The 17,330-nt window shown below is 48.7% G+C and overlaps 2 protein-coding genes across 2 annotated transcripts, besides 36 other annotated features; both read right to left on the bottom strand.

Annotated features, from left to right (window-relative positions):
• Nucleotides 1–4,178: 4,178 nt before the first annotated feature.
• EKO05_0005346 (uncharacterized protein) lies at nucleotides 4,179–5,532 on the bottom strand (the record flags this gene model as incomplete). Its single annotated transcript, XM_038939988.2, has 5 exons — nucleotides 4,179–4,226; nucleotides 4,276–4,446; nucleotides 4,499–4,933; nucleotides 4,984–5,241; nucleotides 5,296–5,532. The coding sequence occupies 5 exons, from the start codon at nucleotides 5,530–5,532 to the stop codon at nucleotides 4,179–4,181; spliced, it is 1,149 nt and encodes a 382-aa protein (XP_038798370.2).
• Nucleotides 5,455–5,489: a tandem repeat.
• A 1,915-nt stretch (nucleotides 5,533–7,447) lies between the features above and the next one.
• Nucleotides 7,448–9,975, bottom strand: EKO05_0005345 (uncharacterized protein; the record flags this gene model as incomplete). Its single annotated transcript, XM_059636576.1, has 5 exons — nucleotides 7,448–7,823; nucleotides 7,880–8,355; nucleotides 8,447–8,501; nucleotides 8,557–8,674; nucleotides 8,727–9,975. 5 exons carry the CDS (start codon nucleotides 9,973–9,975, stop codon nucleotides 7,448–7,450), a joined length of 2,274 nt encoding a protein of 757 aa, XP_059492559.1.
• An 899-nt stretch (nucleotides 9,976–10,874) lies between these two features.
• Nucleotides 10,875–12,983: a mobile genetic element.
• Nucleotides 11,507–12,066: a mobile genetic element.
• Nucleotides 11,507–12,069: a mobile genetic element.
• Nucleotides 11,507–12,078: a mobile genetic element.
• Nucleotides 11,510–11,922: a mobile genetic element.
• Nucleotides 11,525–11,934: a mobile genetic element.
• Nucleotides 11,525–12,066: a mobile genetic element.
• Nucleotides 11,660–11,889: a mobile genetic element.
• Nucleotides 11,741–11,889: a mobile genetic element.
• Nucleotides 11,759–12,087: a mobile genetic element.
• Nucleotides 11,768–11,895: a mobile genetic element.
• A 341-nt stretch (nucleotides 12,984–13,324) lies between the features above and the next one.
• Nucleotides 13,325–13,773: a mobile genetic element.
• Nucleotides 13,774–13,996: 223 nt separating this feature from the next.
• Nucleotides 13,997–14,385: a mobile genetic element.
• Nucleotides 14,015–14,385: a mobile genetic element.
• Nucleotides 14,018–14,385: a mobile genetic element.
• Nucleotides 14,195–14,385: a mobile genetic element.
• A 43-nt stretch (nucleotides 14,386–14,428) lies between these two features.
• Nucleotides 14,429–15,495: a mobile genetic element.
• Nucleotides 14,429–15,714: a mobile genetic element.
• Nucleotides 14,447–15,783: a mobile genetic element.
• Nucleotides 14,459–15,717: a mobile genetic element.
• Nucleotides 14,480–15,714: a mobile genetic element.
• Nucleotides 14,483–15,297: a mobile genetic element.
• Nucleotides 14,486–15,714: a mobile genetic element.
• Nucleotides 14,486–15,717: a mobile genetic element.
• Nucleotides 14,486–15,720: a mobile genetic element.
• Nucleotides 14,486–15,792: a mobile genetic element.
• Nucleotides 14,489–15,144: a mobile genetic element.
• Nucleotides 14,489–15,297: a mobile genetic element.
• Nucleotides 14,498–15,717: a mobile genetic element.
• Nucleotides 14,615–15,297: a mobile genetic element.
• Nucleotides 14,624–15,714: a mobile genetic element.
• Nucleotides 14,630–15,183: a mobile genetic element.
• Nucleotides 14,660–15,189: a mobile genetic element.
• Nucleotides 14,666–15,291: a mobile genetic element.
• Nucleotides 14,678–15,150: a mobile genetic element.
• Nucleotides 15,793–17,330: the final 1,538 nt, after the last annotated feature.

Below are 17,330 nucleotides of genomic sequence, written 5' to 3'. Positions count from 1 at the left end.
TGTTAGCGTGATTTAATGACGTGCACAGCGCCCAGACACTCGAGACAGTTGTTCCAACTGTACACTCTACACTCTAAACATGGACGAACCATCCGATTGTCAACAGCTGGGACGCGGCAAGACGAAGACAAACATAGCCCCGAAACGTAACTCCTCCTTCGTCCTCTCCGCGCTATACTCAACTACGCAAACGCCTACTGCATTACGCGTTGATCTCAAGAATGGCAATATACGCCTTCAACCTGATACTATTTTCTTCTGTATGTAGTAGTGCTGTTGATGTAGTAAAGTTCGCGCGTGTCTATTGCTACACCAACGTCCCAAAAGTTCGCGCTAGCAACGGCTGTTCTCCTCTACCCCTCTCTACCGACGGAGATCGCGCGTCCGACAGTCGAACACACAAGGACATAGGTGGTCATACCCGTCACAAGGATAATCTGTAATAGAATCGAAGTCGCAAGGATGATCAGATACACTTAGAGGTCCCTTAATGGAATGCACAGGGCAATCCCAGCAATGGACCTCGTTAGCCCAGACCGATAGCAATGGAATGCCCGGTCTTGTTCTCCACCGTGTGGTTGTTATCAACATGGGAGCGACCCTTCTCGGATGAGAGGCCATAATACATTCGTGAAATACCACATTGGATACCACTTGCATTTGCAATCCAGAGGTTGTTCAGCCAACAAGGTCTCCCGCCTCACAGCCATCCCGCTCCTTAGACACAAAGTGATCCAGTCTTGGGTGACCTTCAGAGCCCTTGCCAGGAACTGCAGATGTCGTCTTTCAACAAAGGACGCAGATGTGTGGGAATCACTCCGAGATCTTAAAGACCACCGTGACAGCGCGCCGGAAACCCAAAGGAATCCAGAGATTAAGAAAAGGGAGACCCGAAGGAACCCTAAGACCACCATCACAGCACCAAAAGGCGCTGTTCAAGCAACCAAGTTTGCAAAGCCACAAGAACCCAAGAAGAACTGTCCATATGCTTAGAGGGCTCCACCACGCCCATCTTCATCGCTCACAACCATGATGTAGAGCGCCTGGCAGGTATTAGAGAAACCAAGACTGCTAGCATACGTTCGCGTTCAGCTTAAGTTCGGCTGAGGCAAAAGCCAAAGCCTCTCCACAAGTGGTACCGAAGAAATACACACAAGTGGCGGGTATACACAACCCAATTTCCAAAAGCATGGTGTAACATGCTCGTTGCCCCTCAAAAGCAACGGCGAGCTGCCGGTCAAGGACTTATTGCACGTCTTCCCAACATCGCGAATGCGTTCAATCAGCGTTTTGAGGACGCCCCCATCCGCAGACAGGTTTATCACAAGGTATGGATGTTCTAGCTTCCCTATTGCTTTCCGAGTACCAGTGGTTCAACCAGGTTGCGTGGTCAAGGTGATCAGCCAAGACCCAAACCACAGAAGAGCCAACGTGATCCAAGGTCCCTAACAGTTTCACCAGTCAGTCCAAGTCGCAACGCCTCTCGCAGGTGCCCCGAACGAGAGACTTCACGATCTTCGCTACCGAAACCACAGCACCCAACGCTGGAGGAAATCCTCGGCAACAGCAATGGTGTACCCAGCAACGGTCGTCGCGATACCCGAAAGCTCGAGTGTGGGTTCAACTCGAGAATGCCACAGACCACACACATCCCCAAGCTCTGCAACTGCAGGACATATCCCTAACCCAGCCTTATCCAGGTATGTTGTGCATGATGAGCCTTGACTTGGGCGGGAACGCCGTCACATTTGGATCCCGTCGGATCGTTGGCGACTTTGTGTGTGTGGTGATCGTGCGATAGGCTCTCCAATAGCTCTGGGTGCAATCTGGCGCAACACACGGGGCACTACTCGCCGCATGTGCCAAAGGAGAACACCGCAGAGTATCTCAAACCCAGGAAGTGCACTGACCAGAGTGAACTTAGCCAACCACGACGAGGGAGCAAGAACTGCAAGTATGGTACCGTGTGCCAAAGCACGAGATCCAAGCCCGTGGGAGCGTTGCCCTGAACAGAAGACGAAGTCAACCACTCTAGCATCAGCCTGCCACTGAAGGCGCCCAGCTGCCTGTTGTGCTTTGATGAGCCAGGTGGCATCTGGCTTGCGCTTGAGTTTCCCAAAGATGCTGATGTGTGGAAGCCGTCGACGAGTACGATCGGGCGCGTCTCTGATATGGTCAGCGGTGGTTAATGGCACTCGAGTGGCAGGGTGTGATGGGTTTAACCTATAGCGGTCTACGCGAGGGAAAGAGGCTGAAGGTTCCTAGTTGTATCAGCGCAGGTCGCGGTATTGTGGGAGGGGACACTTCCTAACGATCGAGGGTTATGTCGTCTCGGCAACCGACGTGCAAATTGAGGTGACTATGGCGATCAGCGAAGCTCCGCATCTGGGTCCGGTGTACTTCCTTAGCTCTGAGGAGGTGTCGCAGTAGCGGAGTCGTGAGACTAATCTGCGTGTGGTCAGTGGAGTTCGTCACATTGGATCAGGGATACTTTCCAGCGGCGAGGTAGAACGAGTCTTACACCAAACTAACCTCGTAGTCCTTGCTCCACGTATGCCACAGCCCTTGGATCGCGACAGTTCAGAGACTTATGTGAGAAAAGGAATTGAGATACAAGTACGCCCAAGGCAATCACAGCGGTACCCTGGACTGGAGTTGACGCTCCCCGCAGGCTTCAACAGCGCGATGGCAATCGCAGACGTGGTGGTTGTGGTGTAGAGGGGAAGATCAACTTGTCGCCGCAAAGCTCTATTATCCAAGTGGCTGCGAGCGTCTTGGCGGAATCACAGAGCTATCTTCACTTTCACCTTCGCGGTGAGGTGCCTCATGGGAGCGCGAACACGCTATTGGTCAAACCATTCGTGGCACATTGATGGCTGGGACGTACATTTCATCGCCCTCGTTGGGACCCATCGCAGGCGACTAAGTTCCAAAAGACAGCACAGGGTATTTAACATTACTGTAGCGCTTCTAGCGGGATAGATAGTAACTGGCTTGGACATAACAAACTTTCGTTTGAACAAACCAGACATGGTAAGTTGAGTAGGATGGTAATAAAGGGCAGCACGCGCAACTGCACATATCTGGGCATGCAAGTAAAGTCATGAGTAAGAGCGCGAGATCGTCCAACACGATCCGGAGCTCAGGCTACTTCCTCAGATTCTACTCACAGCTTGCTTCTGGAGAAATCTGTTTTGTGCAGCTAAAATATAACCCGCCCCATGAACTGTTCTTTCTTAATTCAGGTCAGAGTCATGGATTATGACTTAAAGCTCTGTGAATATTGAACATGTATGGACAGTAGTCTACCGTACAAACAAGCTTTATCGTTGTGCACTCGCGCGTGCGTTTTGGCACCATACAATGCCTGCTCCCTATTTCGCCATCGTGTCAAAGTTACGATCCAGTTGACATGACTGAGAAGGCCATGATTCTGGTGTCTGTCGCAAGTCAGTATCTTCTTTGGGGGATGACTCATGGCTCAGACCTTGCGTTCCTGTCCGGGCTTGCTTTGGAGCCTAGCTGAAGTCCTGCTTTCTCTACAGTGAGGCGTTTGGCCTGGATTTCGCAAAATCACAAGCTCGCTAGAGAGTCTGTTCACTTGGGCTGCGAGTTCGGCGGATCTCATACACTCGCTTACAAGCTTAGCGTGGGTCTGACTGTGAGCCCATATCTCCCACTCAAGGGCCTGTGCCAAATGTAGATATATGTCTGGCTGCGGTTGACTTGTAACGTGATTGACCGGGCATTGCATGTGCGTAGACCACGTCGGAGAATAGGCAAGTTCCACTGGTTCTGAGGCGTCGCTGCTGACGGACTGGCAGGAGAGCAGATGAGGTGGTGTAGTAGACATGACCTGGTAATTTGGCTGGCTGTAAAGTTCAAACTAGTCGATGACGAAACAGTTGGGACGGTTCTGCTTCATGTGCGAAAATGAGGGCATAGATATAGTACCATCTCATTTAAACGTCTCTCACGGAAACTGGGTACCGTTTCCTGTTGCCGGAAATTGAGCTCTGAGACATATGCGGCCTACCTGGGAAAAGTTAATACAACGTGGACTCTGGATTTGTAGCAGATGCATTGTTCTGAGTAACACGAATGCTATTCAATATACATTTATTTTTTGTATTTAGATTACCAAGCTTTATTGACCACAGATCGCATTGCAAAGCTTGCTAACACCCAGTACACTCCTCATGACCGCTGTGAGATGAGATCCAGTCCTAGATTGCTATCAGCACAGGCCAAAGACAATTTAAGTCAACCACTTGCCTTTCTGTTCCTGAAGCATTCGTAGAACAAGAGACTCTCGTTCCGCTTCACTGTGATGTATAGCGAGGGGATCGTGGCGAACAAATCGCACTCAAAGCTCTGAGTACCCCCTTCTCTTAGAGGTAAGGAATCCCTTGACTGATTGTGAATCCGGAACGTAACGTAGGGAACCTATACTAGTCAGCTTACAGTACATTCGTACATATCATTACGCGTTTCATACATCGTCGCAAGTTTCTTCCATGTGCTGTAATATCTCAGGAAACCCCAGAGGTAGCTCAAAAGCATCGTCTTCACCACCACGCTCCACTCCTCTATGGTGACATCGATGTATACGAAAACTCGGAGGCTGGAACTTAGCCGGCAACTGAGTCCAATCATGCTCGGGCAAGATCTCTGTCCACTCTGATGAGTCTGTATACTCCGGTGGGCTGTCTGGACACAAGTTTAAGCCATCTGACAGTTCGATAGGCATCGTTGCAGGGAAGTTAACTGTCACCGCACAAGTGACATCCACTTCCGAAGGCGTCTGGGGTAGGGGGGTGTAAGCCGGTTCGTCTGCTAAGTGCTCTTGCTGAAGCTCTGCGTAGTTCGTATGTAGATCAGCATGGATAACACTAGTATCGTGGCTCAGAGAGCCTTCCACTATCATTGATTCCTGCAATCTGCGTTAACACTGTTACGATTCAAACGCCTAGGCTGGCCTACAAGTGGTTCTTGAATAGTGGAATCGTAGATTTGGACATCTTCCGAACGCCTGATCTCTGCGTATACGGTTGCATCGGACGAATCTGCAAATCGACGAAGCAGGAGGAATAGCAGGTCCTCTTCTTGGAGTGGGCTCATCTCGCTTATGCAGTTCTGGAAACTGTTAAGGAGCTCAGTAAGGTGACAGAAAACTTGACTATATTGAATTTGGATGAGATTTGGTAATTCACAAGTCAGTTGTATGTGGTTTGGACCGTACTGGGAGAAGCCATTAGTAGCTACTTGGTTCCGATCCTATCAGTAGTTACTGACTGCGCTGATGAAGTGTGGATCTTTGATATATCCAACATGCTCCCGAAAATCTTCTATCCTTAGATCGTCTCTCTTCACAAAGGTAGACCGGTACTTCGCGTTCTTGATTTTCCACAGACGACCCGGAGCAGTGTATGCTGAATACGCAGGTGGGGATAGAGAAGGAGAAGAAGGAGAAGAAGAGGAAGAAGAAGTGGGGGACAGCAGAGAGGTAGGCAATGAAGTAGAGGTACTCATGATGTAAAAAGGAAGGTGGTGAGTTTTCTTGATGGCGAAAGTTGTTGGAAGATGACAATGTTGTTGAATGTTCTACAAAGCACAGAGACCAGGTAAAATTGGCGATACAGGGCCGCAAAAAGATCATTTGAGGAGCACGGAATTATGGAGAGGTAAGAATTGGACTCGGTAAGCAGTCGTCGGATGCATGGCACGTTCGGAATTACAGTTTTCCGTCGTTAGGTGCAGGATCTGTTTCAACCAACACGAACGCGATCAAGAGCAACTGCAGTATTCTGGAGACTGTTTCCTGATGATTGCGAAGCCAGAATTTGCTTTCTAATCGACCCACTCAACATAAGAGGCGTGGTTAGCGTGGGCGCGTATGAGTGGCACAGCACCGGCTTTCAGAGAACGGCATCCTGAAAATAGCATTTCAACAGCCATCCTGCTCAATAGATGCTTTCGCGTGCTTGCCACGTAAACCTCCCTCGTACGTAAAAAACAACCCGATTTAGAGGATTCTACAACAATGTCGCGTTGTGTGTCTGGAGCAAACCAGACGCATTGTTCGCGCACGTAGGACTAAAAGTTCTCGGCGATACCGTTACCGTACCGTGTTGCCGCACGTGCCGCCCGTCATACCGGTATGCCAGAAAACCACAACAGCAAGAGTCTTCCGGCGCTGGCCAAAACGGCCACCAGCACCGCCTAGGACACCTAGCGAAGCAACCAAGTACCTCCAGAAGCTCTGGGAAGAGCCAGAGGACTTTACCGCTTTCCTGGAAATCACTGGTTTCTACAGCACAATATGTAGGCTTCACTAGAGCCTACGTTTGTGAGATCTTTCCTCTGTCTTTCTTCTTTCTCTCTTTCTTCTCTTTTTCCTTATCTCCCCTCTTTTCTTTTCTTTCCTTTAGCCTCTATAATACACACTCCTTAGTAAGCATTAGCTACAACAACTAAAGGCAGATACACGCCTACTGCATAACTATTGTATTGGCGATCAACAGGCGGACCGACCACTACTAGACCACTACAACCATGTACATAAGAATAGGCATCCTAGGCAAAGCACGGCAGGCCATGGGCATAGCCCGTCTACATGCCCCAAGGGAGGCTTTATATATAGACGTTAAATACAACTCACTCACTCACTCACTCCGCGCGCACGGCAAGATCGTCGAAACTCGTCTGACCGTGTCTGATGTATTAGCAGCTCTTGGCATGCAGTAGCTTACAGTAGCGTGCTTAGATATCTGTCTCTGCAGCTGTAACAAATTCAACGCTAATTATACTAAAGACAGAGACTGCTCAAAATAGGTGTGGCGCAAAGAGGCAGCCTTCTAGAAGCTTCTACAGTTATGTGTCCAATCTACGTAATATTATACCATACGTAAGAGAAGCTAAATCCACGAGACCTTATTCTAGATCACAATATGCTAAGAGAGCTAGATGGCTCTTGTTAAAGCACGCCGACGGACTGCCGCTGATTGTCGCCCAACCCTTCCCGATTTAATCTTAGAATTTAAATCAGAGTCTTTCTAGTTAATGATTGATAGTGAGATTTACTTAAAGGGTTTAATCAAGCATTAAGCCTATTAATCGAGCGCTTGATACAAGCTTAATCGTGGACAACTTTGGCAGTGCGGGATAAGAACGGCATAGGTCAACTTGTGCCTGATGGCAGTAGGCAAAATGAGCAATGGGAGCCGTCGGTTCGGCAGGACGGTACGTTAACACATTGCCCCAGCCAATCACGGTGAATCTTCTGCCGGATTTCACATGACTACTGCGAAGTATCTATGGGCAACTATGGGCTTTCTTTCTGAGTGGCAGCCTTACGGTTGCGTCGCCCCTATCCCTACAGTGTGTCACATGTTCTTCTCTCCGTATATAGATGAAATTCAAACAGACCGTACACCTCCATTGTCGTCTAAAAGTTTAGGCTGTCCTGAAGTAGACCTATGCTGTTTCTTGTTATGCCCAATATGATCTGGCTAAGCTCTTTTGCCCCTTCAACGGCGTCATAATTTTCAGGCAACACGAATGCTTGTTCTTTGACGACGATATGCAGCTCGCACATTGTGCGATAAATCGGCGATACGCTAATCTCTCTAATATCGTTGAAAAGGATCTGAAGTCGTCCATGGAGGTTTCTTGCTATGCGATTGTCGTAGCTGCAAAATGAGAGAGCACTCAAATGCGGAGTTGCGTACAACAGGTCTTGAACGCACTGTTCTGCAGATAGCTCAAGTAGTCTCTGCGAAGCGCTGAGGAGAAGTATCGCACAGCCAGTATAGCTGGTATAACTAAAACCAACACCTTGTGTTAGACTATGGACCAGCCCCTATTAGAGTAGACTTACACAGAAACCCAACAGTGTGACCTAATCAAGTTGTCGGTCTGTAGTATCGACGCTACCCGAGCAGATTGTCGTGCCGCTAAGACGCATTGCTCTTCGACGTGAAGTAGAGCATCCGCATGCTCCGGGTCTATTGGGGCATTGTCTAAACGGGACAACGCAAGATCAAGCAAATGGTTCCGATATGGCTCAGTAAACAAGCCAAGGAATAGTATGTGCAGCTGCAAAAGAGACCGCTTTGTAGACCAGTTTATAGTAAAAGGATCTGCAAGACTGAGTCGGCTCAGTTGCATTGGCGGCGGAAGGGTACGGTGCCATTCGTTAAGGGACTCAAAATGGACTGAAGTCTGCTCGACTTTTGGTCGATTTGCTGTCTTCAAGTCAAGCGCTATATATGCAGCTAATCGGCCAAGTTCGCTAACGCGTTCATGAAGGGCACCACGCCCATCTTCTGCGTTCGGAGAAGAAGGACGATAGAACTGCGCAGTGTTAGTAGACGGCTATAAACCGACGATAATGAAGAGTTCACGCTCAACAATTTGATAAGGTAAAATGTATAAAGAGTCGTACGGTCAGGTCTTGTTCGGTAACCCGCGATTTGTTGCCGGTGTTGTACGAAAACCAGCTAAACATACGTTAGTGATTTAGAAACAGTTGCATAATACTCTGTACGTGCACACCTTTCTAGAAATATGACACTTCGAAACACATTCCGCCAATGGTGTGCTTTCCCTCCGGGATTTTCGACTTCGAATGATGATGACGTAAGTGCCTGCCTTCCTATGTTGAGGGCTGATACTTCTGGCTGTTAGACTATTGTGTCTGAATAGGTAGTTCATCATTTGCTTACACATGAGCCTCCTGGCGCTTTCCACGCTGTTAGTAAAACGACATATCGCTAGGCAGGCAAAAAGACGCATGTAGCGTAAGCCATATATGTCTGAAGGTAAGGACAGCATATACAAGAAGAAATGTAGGAACTTCTCCTGGACCAACATCGTAAGAGACCCTGCATCGCAATAGCTTCCTACTGCTGACATTGCGAATACCTCGGTAGCGAGTATCGGTTTGGAGTTGCTTTGTGGGTGGTAAACAGATCTCACAAGGTTCAAGGCTTCGTCCCGGTCCCAAAGGAATAGAAGCGAGCCTGTGCCATCGAGGAATGTTCTAAGAGCTTTGTTTGTCATCTCTTCTGATGGAAACGCAGCAACTCTGGTCAAGTTGGCGTTGATACCAAGAGCGTTTGAGATATGACGCACTTCCGCTATCCCAAGATTGATGGGCGATTCCGTATCTTGCGACTGACTTCCCAGATCTAGATCGTCTGTTGCCCTGCTCTCTTCGTACATAGCTTCAAGTTCTTCGAGCAAGACAATTGGCTGACTAGAACTTGCGGATTCCCGAGTGGGCGAGGCTCTGTTATTTGACGGTGATGCTAATTCTGGATGTTGTTGCCGTTGCTTGAATTCTTCAAGGTATGCTTGGTAGCGCCGGTAGTCCTCTGTTTGCTTGTAGCGCTCGAACTCTGTTCTGTATTCTTGCAGTCTATTATCAGCTGGCGTATCCCAGACGTCGACTCGTTCTTCATGAGACAATTCCCTCCAACGTTTTCCTGTTTCCTTGGAGATTTCGGTAAAAGACGAATTACTGAGTGCTGGATCTTGTCGGACATGCTCGCCGAAGAGCACATAAGCTGTTTTAGGCCTTTGGGGAGCATTAAGATCTGGTCGTGGGTGCCGTCGATACGGTCTAGTCGTACGCGCTATCTGCTGTGATGATTGTGGCGTTTCCTCAGAATCTTTTCCATTACCAACAGCGGGTTGTCCTCCGAATGATAGAACAGGGTTTGTCGCCCCATACTCTTCATGAGGTACGCTTGAACTGTTGTATTCGCGTATTGCATGCTGGAGTTTTCGGCGATGACCCCGCTTGAAGTCTAACTCGGCCAAATCGGTTTCGGTGATTGCTGTCACGCTATCCCAATCCTCAAAGCCGTTTCCTCGCAGGCGCTCTTCATACTGACTGAGCCCAAGCCGAGCCAGTGCCGTACTGAGCTCGAGCGCGTCAATAGCAGACTTATCTGAAGATTCAAGATTCATCCTTACTAGAATACCTCATAGAGTTTGGTAACCGATAATGTGATTAAAGAAGAGATGAACACCAAGCATCACCGATCAAAATAGTGGACGCGCTGCATTGGAATGCGATAGTAATAGATCATTCATGAACGGAAGCCCTGTGTCTGCTCAGGACCTTACGTCACCCATACATCATAATTTCATAGTCTCCACAATGACGAGAGGCAAACGACAGAACTGCGTAGCGAAGGATGGGACAGTGCTTTAGAGTACTTCTTTCGGCATTAAGTGCGTAAATGGGCGTGACCCATCAGTGCAATCTAGCCAGCGGCCTAGATGTTCTCTATAATAGTGTACAAGGAACGCCTCGTCAGATAAGAGTGGCATCGGCTTCTGTGAATACTGAGCCGCTTCCAGACGATGGTCTTGAATCAACCTAAGTACGTCGGTCAGATGCGATCCACCACGTAAGCTCTGCAAGATATCTTGCACTGCAGCTTGTGACATGTCCTTGAGACGAACGAAAATCTCATGGAAAGCGGCGATCTTATCTCGCAATGCAATATTTTCCCGTTTCAGGACTGTTGGCCTCATCTCTTGGTCCGCTTCGTTGATATATGTACATGCTGACTCTCTTCTCTGACAAGCAGCACATACGGGTCGAGCTCCATCACAGCCTGTTCTATTTGATCGACAAAGATCGCAAGCCAGTACGCTGAAGGGGTTTAAGCCTCGGTCTCACTGCGACGACTGGAATCAAGGGCTAGCAAATCTCCTTACACAAAGTTCCTGAGATCGATTATATGTATGTACCGTCGAAGTGCGGTATAAGCTGTGTGGCAGGTATGAACCGAGTTTTCGCACCGGTTAGGCCGTCCAAGTGACGCTTGGCATGCTAGGTTCTTGATACCGTGTCTGTGCGCGTGACGCCCACCCCACCTAAAACCACACCCACACTTCAACGCATAATAACTCAACCACCATGGCAGCTATAAACGAAGCGATTGCAGCAATTGAAGCGCTAGAACCAAGGGAAAAAGTTGTATATTCGGAAATTGCTAGAAAGTTTGGTGTTGATTGGTTAACGTTAAGCCGGAGACACAAGCGTATTCAAGCACCCTATGCAGTCAAGGCTACCAACCAACAAAAGCTCACCCCACAACGTGAGGTAGAGCTACTCCAGTACATAGATAGGCTTACCAAGCGTCGCTTACCTCCTACACGAGAGATGATACGGAATTTTGCGTCAGTAATAGCCCCTACACCAGTCAGCGATAGCTGGGTTACTCGCTTCTTAGACTGCCACAAGATCCATCTCATCTCACAATGGACGACTGGGATGGACCGCAACCGCCACAAGGCTGACTCAGGAGTCAAATATCAGCTATACTTTGACCTCTTGGAGCACAAAATGGAGCAGTATGATATTTAACCTTGCCGTACGTACAATATGGATGAGAAGGGCTTTATGATTAGTATTACTAGCAGGGAGAAACACGTGTTTAGCAGACAAATGTATAAGAAGGGGGAGGTTACAGCATTACTCTAGGATGGTAGTCGTGCGTGGATTACCCTCCTAGCATGTGTATGTGCAGATGGTACAGCTGTCCCGCCAAGCCTCATCTATCCAGCTGCTGGTAAAGCACTCCGTACAACCTGGGTAGAGGCAATTAAGTCAGGGGATGACCCTGTATTTGTTACTACATCACCCTCTGGCTGGATAAACGACGACGTTGGCCTTGCCTGGCTTGAACAAGTGTTTGATAGGTATACCAAGCCTCACTCTACTCGTCTTCACCGACTACTTATACTAGACGGTCACGGTAGCCATGTAACGATGGATTTTATCAACTACTGCGACCAAAATCGGATACTCCTGGCTATATTACCTCCCCACTCAACCTATACGCTTCAACCACTTGATGTGGTGTTGTTTAAACCTCTATCAACAGCGTACTCAAAGGTGCTCTCAACCTTCCTTTACACCACTCAGGGGCTATCATCTATCAAGATAGGTGACTTCTACCACATGTTCTGGAAGGCTTGGGTAGCTACCTTCACTAAACCAGCTATACTCAAGTCATTTGAAGCTACTGGGATTGTACCCCTGAATCCCTATCCCGTGGTTGATAGGTTTACCAGCAATACCCCAGAGGCAGAGTCAGATACAAGTCTGCCTTCAGCACTAACTGAGGATGATTGGGTTAAGATTGCAGCTCTTGTTAGGTCAGCAGTGAAGGATAAGGACAGTGATGAGTCAAAGAAGCTTAGTCAAACTCTCCACCGAATTACAGTAGAAAATGACCTTCTCCACCACGAAAATCAGGGGCTAAGAGACGCCCTACAGGCAAAGGAGAAGCGTAAGAAGAAGCGTAAGAAGAAGGGCAAACCTCTACTACCTGGTGACTATCATGGTGGAGCTGTCTTCTGGTCACCTTATAGAGTTAAGAGAGCACGTGAAGAGCTGAGGCTTAAAGAGCGTAATAAGAGGCAGCAAGAGCTTCAAAAAGCTGAGATGGCTGAGCCGAGGCATGCCAATAAGCTATACAAGGAAAAAATAGCCCAAGAGAAGCGTGAGGCGCGGGCAGCAGCCAAGGTGGTAAGGGAGAAGGAGAGAGCTGAGGCAGCTAAACAAAAGGCCGAGCTCGCAGCTGAAAAACAGCGTTAAAAAGAAGCTCGCGACGCTCAAAAAGCTATAAAATTAACTCAAAGTAGTAAGCGCAAGGCCTCAGAGAAAGCAGCACCAAGAAAGAAGCAGAATTGTGGTGGTAGTGGTGCTGGTAGTAGCCAACCTGCCGCTGAGCGACCCTCGTCACCACCGCCTGTTATCACCCGCCGTGGCCGCAGCGTTAATCTCCCAAGTAAATTTAGATAGCCTAAATTAATTGCAAGCATCACTTTACTACTCCACTACAAAATCTCTAAATAATAGCTATTGTACGTGGCTGTAGAGCCTCATCTTTGAGTACCTCATTAGTAGGTTGGGCGGGGCGTTGCGCGACTCCGGGCGTTGCGCGCACAGACACGGTAGTGCGATGTGCAAGGGGGTCTTTGGGCGCCCGCAGGTGCACTTCAGAGTTGCGTTGTCATGGTGGAACTTCTGGTGATACCATGCAAAGTCTCCATGGCTAGTTCGGATTGCTAGCAGTCTTGCTAGGGTTGGGCGTGTTAGCGCTAGCTCCTGTGGTGGTCGGGTGGGCTAGTACGGTAGCTTCCGCTGGGTGTACCAGTTGGAGAGCTTGCTCTTTGCGCTACTCCACCAAGCTGCACTAGCTTTAGCTAGTGCAGCCTTTCTAATTGTGCGTATACTCGAAACTGTCGGTTGTGCTGCTAGTCCAAATGGAGTAGAAGGTTCTCTTGCCTCCGCATCTGCGAGGCTATCTGCTGCTTCGTTGCCTTCGATATTTGTGTGTCCTGGTGCCCATCGGATCTTGATATCCGGCATTGTATCCATTATCTTCTGACATTGAAGAAATGCCCATTGCGAGGAGTTTGAAGCTGTTCCGCGTAGGCACCAGATTACTGAGGTGCTGTCTATACATATATAAACCGCATCTGTTGGTCCTGCTATCTGGGCCGCGTGCTGAAGTGCTCTGCATGCCCCAATCGCTTCAGCATCGAAAACATGTGACAGCGAGTGGAGCGACCCGCGTCCTGTAGCTACCTGCTCTTGGGCCCGGTATATGGCATACCCGTAGGTGACTCTCTTTTCCCCTTCACGGTGCTGTTCCGATCCATCAGAGAAGACGGTGACCGTGCTGCTATCCAAAGAGGCCCACCATTCTTTGAATTCTTTTGCAGCTGTTTCCTTCTCTACTCCCAGCGTCGGATCTGTGCGGCACCCTTGCGAGAAGTGCGGCGCTATTAGAGCTGGCCGGGGGATGGCTGGCAGAAGGAGACCTAGCCTCTGGATCTTAGTTCTTGGTTGTTGCCTCTCCCCTACCCTGATGCCAGATTGATTGTGTGGTATAACTGCTCGGTGAGTGAGAGGACGCTGATGGTCTATTGTCTGGAGTCGTAGCGCGAGACGTCACCTAGCCTCTTCAAGTGCAACTTCTGCTGACGGTATCCCAGCTTCTCTAAAGAGAATTGGTAGAGGTGTCGTTTTGTATACTGGTAGTACTGCTCTCACAGCCTGTATAAGTATAGTTTGAATAGCCGCGATATGCTGTCCAACTCTTGTGCTGACGGAACTAGGGTTGTCTTTCCTTCTTGTTCTCGGGTTCCTTGTTCGTCCTTCATACCAAGCCTCCGTCCCATATAGTAGTGAAGGCAGTACCCATGTAGTTACTGCTTTTCGCATAGCATCTGGAGGCGGGCCATGAGCTGTGTTCGCAAGGCCTCTTAGGTGGCTGGCAAGCTTTTTGGTGGCTGCTGCTCTGTGGGTGACGTGGTGCTTGAAGCTAAGCTGGCGGTCAAACCACACTCCAAGCTATCGTAGTGCTGTCTGCGATCTATCTGCGGCTGGTGCAATTGGTTCTAGTGTTGTTGCGTCGGTTATAGGTATACTTGGAGAATAGCTGTCTTGCTGGCGGGTGATGTGAATTGCTTCTAGTTTCTCTGGGGAGAAGGTAACCTTATTCTTTGCACCCCACTGGTTGATAGCCTGTATGTCTTCTGCTAGTAACTGGACATTTTCGTCTAGGGTCTTTGATGCTCTGTAGATATTAATTTCATCTGCATATCCAAAGCGTAGCGTTCTGTCCTGGTTAAGAAGCTCGGCTAGGTATAGTGTGTACAGAATTGGCGACAATGGAGATCCTTGTGGTGTGCCGCAGGCCACTAGATGCCGTGGTGTAGTCTCGTTGCCTAGTCGTACCTGCACATAGCGTTCTGATAGGAAAGAGTCAATAAACCGGACGCAGGCTGGTGGCCAGCCTTGGTGGGCCATCCGATGTAGCAGCCGGCTCTTGAGAAGCGCATCGAATGCTCCCTGTACGTCCATCGTGACCATAGTCACGCGTTTGCCTACTGCCAGAGCCTGTTCTACGTCGTGCGTGAATGCCGCTACAATGGCCATAGCTGATCGCTTTGGGACAGCTCCTACGTGCTGCGGGCTGATAATATCGTGCATCATTGCTGTTGTGGCAATTCTTCTTGCCACCAGGCGTTCCAGCCCCTTGCCAATGCATGAGAGTAAGGCTATCGGCCGCATTGACCGTGCTGACGTACGGTCTTTCTTTCCAGCTTTTGGTATCATTGTTACCTCTGCTATGCGCCAGCAGCCTGGATAGAACTCTAGTTTTAGGCGTCTCTGATATATTGCGCGGACGAGGTTCCCAATATCTGCCCAGCACGCCTTTAGCAGTCGTACCGCTATTCCGTCCGCACCAGGTGATGTGCTAGCTACGCCTGTAGCATAGCGCTCTGCTTCTTCCATCGATACCCCAGTGTCCCATGGTAGCGGGTTTTGAGTATAGTCCTCCGCTTCTGGTGGTGCAGGCAGATCATCTGCGTTGTTGAATCGGTCTAGCAGTTCTTTGCGTAAGGCCTCAGCCTTCTCTGCTGTGTCTGTAATAGTTTCGCCATCTACTACTAGTGGGGAGTCTTGTTGGTTTGGTGAAAGCTTGTGCCATCTAGCTAGGCTGTAGAGGTCTGAGTCTGCTTTGATGCCGTCTATCCGATCTCGCCAGTAGGCCTTCTTCGTTCGGCGCACTGTCTTTAGGAACTCTCTGGTTGCCTCTGTTGGTGGAGTCCCTATTCCCGTATGATCACGCAGGTGCCGCCGATACGCTGTCTGGCATTCTGCCGTCCACCATGGTGCTGCTTGGATTTGTTCCCTCTCTCTAACCCCTGCTGTCTGAATTGCCTCTTCTATCGCTTGTGTAAGGTCCTGGATTATTGTTCGTAGTTGGCTTCGGTTGCTGGCTCTTGCTGGGTCCCTAATACCTATTGTATTCAGGCCTACACGTGCGCGCGGAGAAACTGCTGGAATGCAAACTCCTCACCTTAACTTAACCTTCAGAGCCTGCAAGCTTAATCATTAAGACCTGAGCTTGCTTTCTACTCCTCTAAAGAGCCTACCAAGATCTGCTGTCGCAAACAGACAGGGGGTACTTGTAGAGGGTTGACATATGCCATGGACAGAACGATCAATAGCTAGACCAACACTCCATTCTGTCTCATCGGAAACAAACAAAGTTGAGGAACAACAGCTGCAGAATCAATGGGCATCAAGCTAAACCTTGTACAGGTGGAGTGTGAGCATTCCGAATGTCCGGATGAAAAAAGTGTCTCGGCACACATGGTGTCTCGCCACGCAGGGATGGACGTTATAATAGTATCTCCTATATTTCTGTCCGATATAGCGGTTGTTCTGCCACGAAGAAAATGCACGTTAGTGTAGGGAGGTTCAATCTAGACAAACGGTAGATATATCTTAGTAGTGAGACATTTCCCGACTACAGGCAATGGACGTTGCTGTAACATACAGTCAAATTAGTCTACAGAAAGCACCTTGAATCTACGGGTAACTCATTGCCCTTTCAGAAATCTTGCGTACCCCATCCCTAGGATTTTCTGTTCTTGCTTTCATCTGTTTATGTTGACGTCGGCGACTTTGACAAAACATGAAGACTACTGGTGACAGTACTAAAACGACGATTATCACTACAATTCCAGCCAGTAGTGATCCATTTAATACCCCCTGACTAGGGCTTCTTGTGGAGGCTGGCTTTGGTATCGTAGATACCCCTCCTGTCGGCTTGAGCTTCTGCAGAGAACAATTAAGATCATTCTTATATATCTCTTAGTGCAAACTGATTACCATTCAAAACAACAATTTCCTAATTATCTAACTTAGTTTCGAAAGATTCAATCTTGTTAAGGCTCCTGTAGAACAGTTAGCATCTTATTTGTCTTGTAAGCTTAGAACTGATTATGCAACACTAAGGTACAATATCGGGTATTTACACCACACCATCAACGGGTAAAATACACAGAAGAAAGGCCGCCAAAAACACCGCGTCGCAGGTGTTTTTTACACCGCAGTTTAGTGTAAATACACCGCGTAATGGTGATTTTACACAAGCGTAAAGTGTTTTTACCTGGTCATCCGGTGTATTTTCACTGCGAGTGAATGGTGCTAGTCAAACCAATATACGTTGATATTATACTGTTCTATAAAACTACACTGTATTGCCGGCTCCTAATATCTTGCTGCAAGGTCTGGTCCAATGTTTAGTATATCCTGGGGCGTATCCTCCTCCGAGTACGCGTGTTTGTCCACCAAGAAGAGGCACTTCTCAGTAGATATACCCCTCCGATAGTAGACCTGTGCAGCTCCAACAAGGTCAACAATCCGATCTACCAAGACCCATATCATATCGTTGTCGTGCTCGTCAAACATCCTTGGACGTGGTGGGCAGTTCGCAGAA

The sequence above is a fragment of the Ascochyta rabiei genome, chromosome 8, assembly GCF_004011695.2.
Source record: "Ascochyta rabiei chromosome 8, complete sequence".
NCBI lineage: Eukaryota > Fungi > Ascomycota > Dothideomycetes > Pleosporales > Didymellaceae > Ascochyta > Ascochyta rabiei.
The sequence above is the reverse complement of the archived record's forward strand: the minus strand, read 5'-3'. Positions and strand labels throughout refer to the sequence as shown.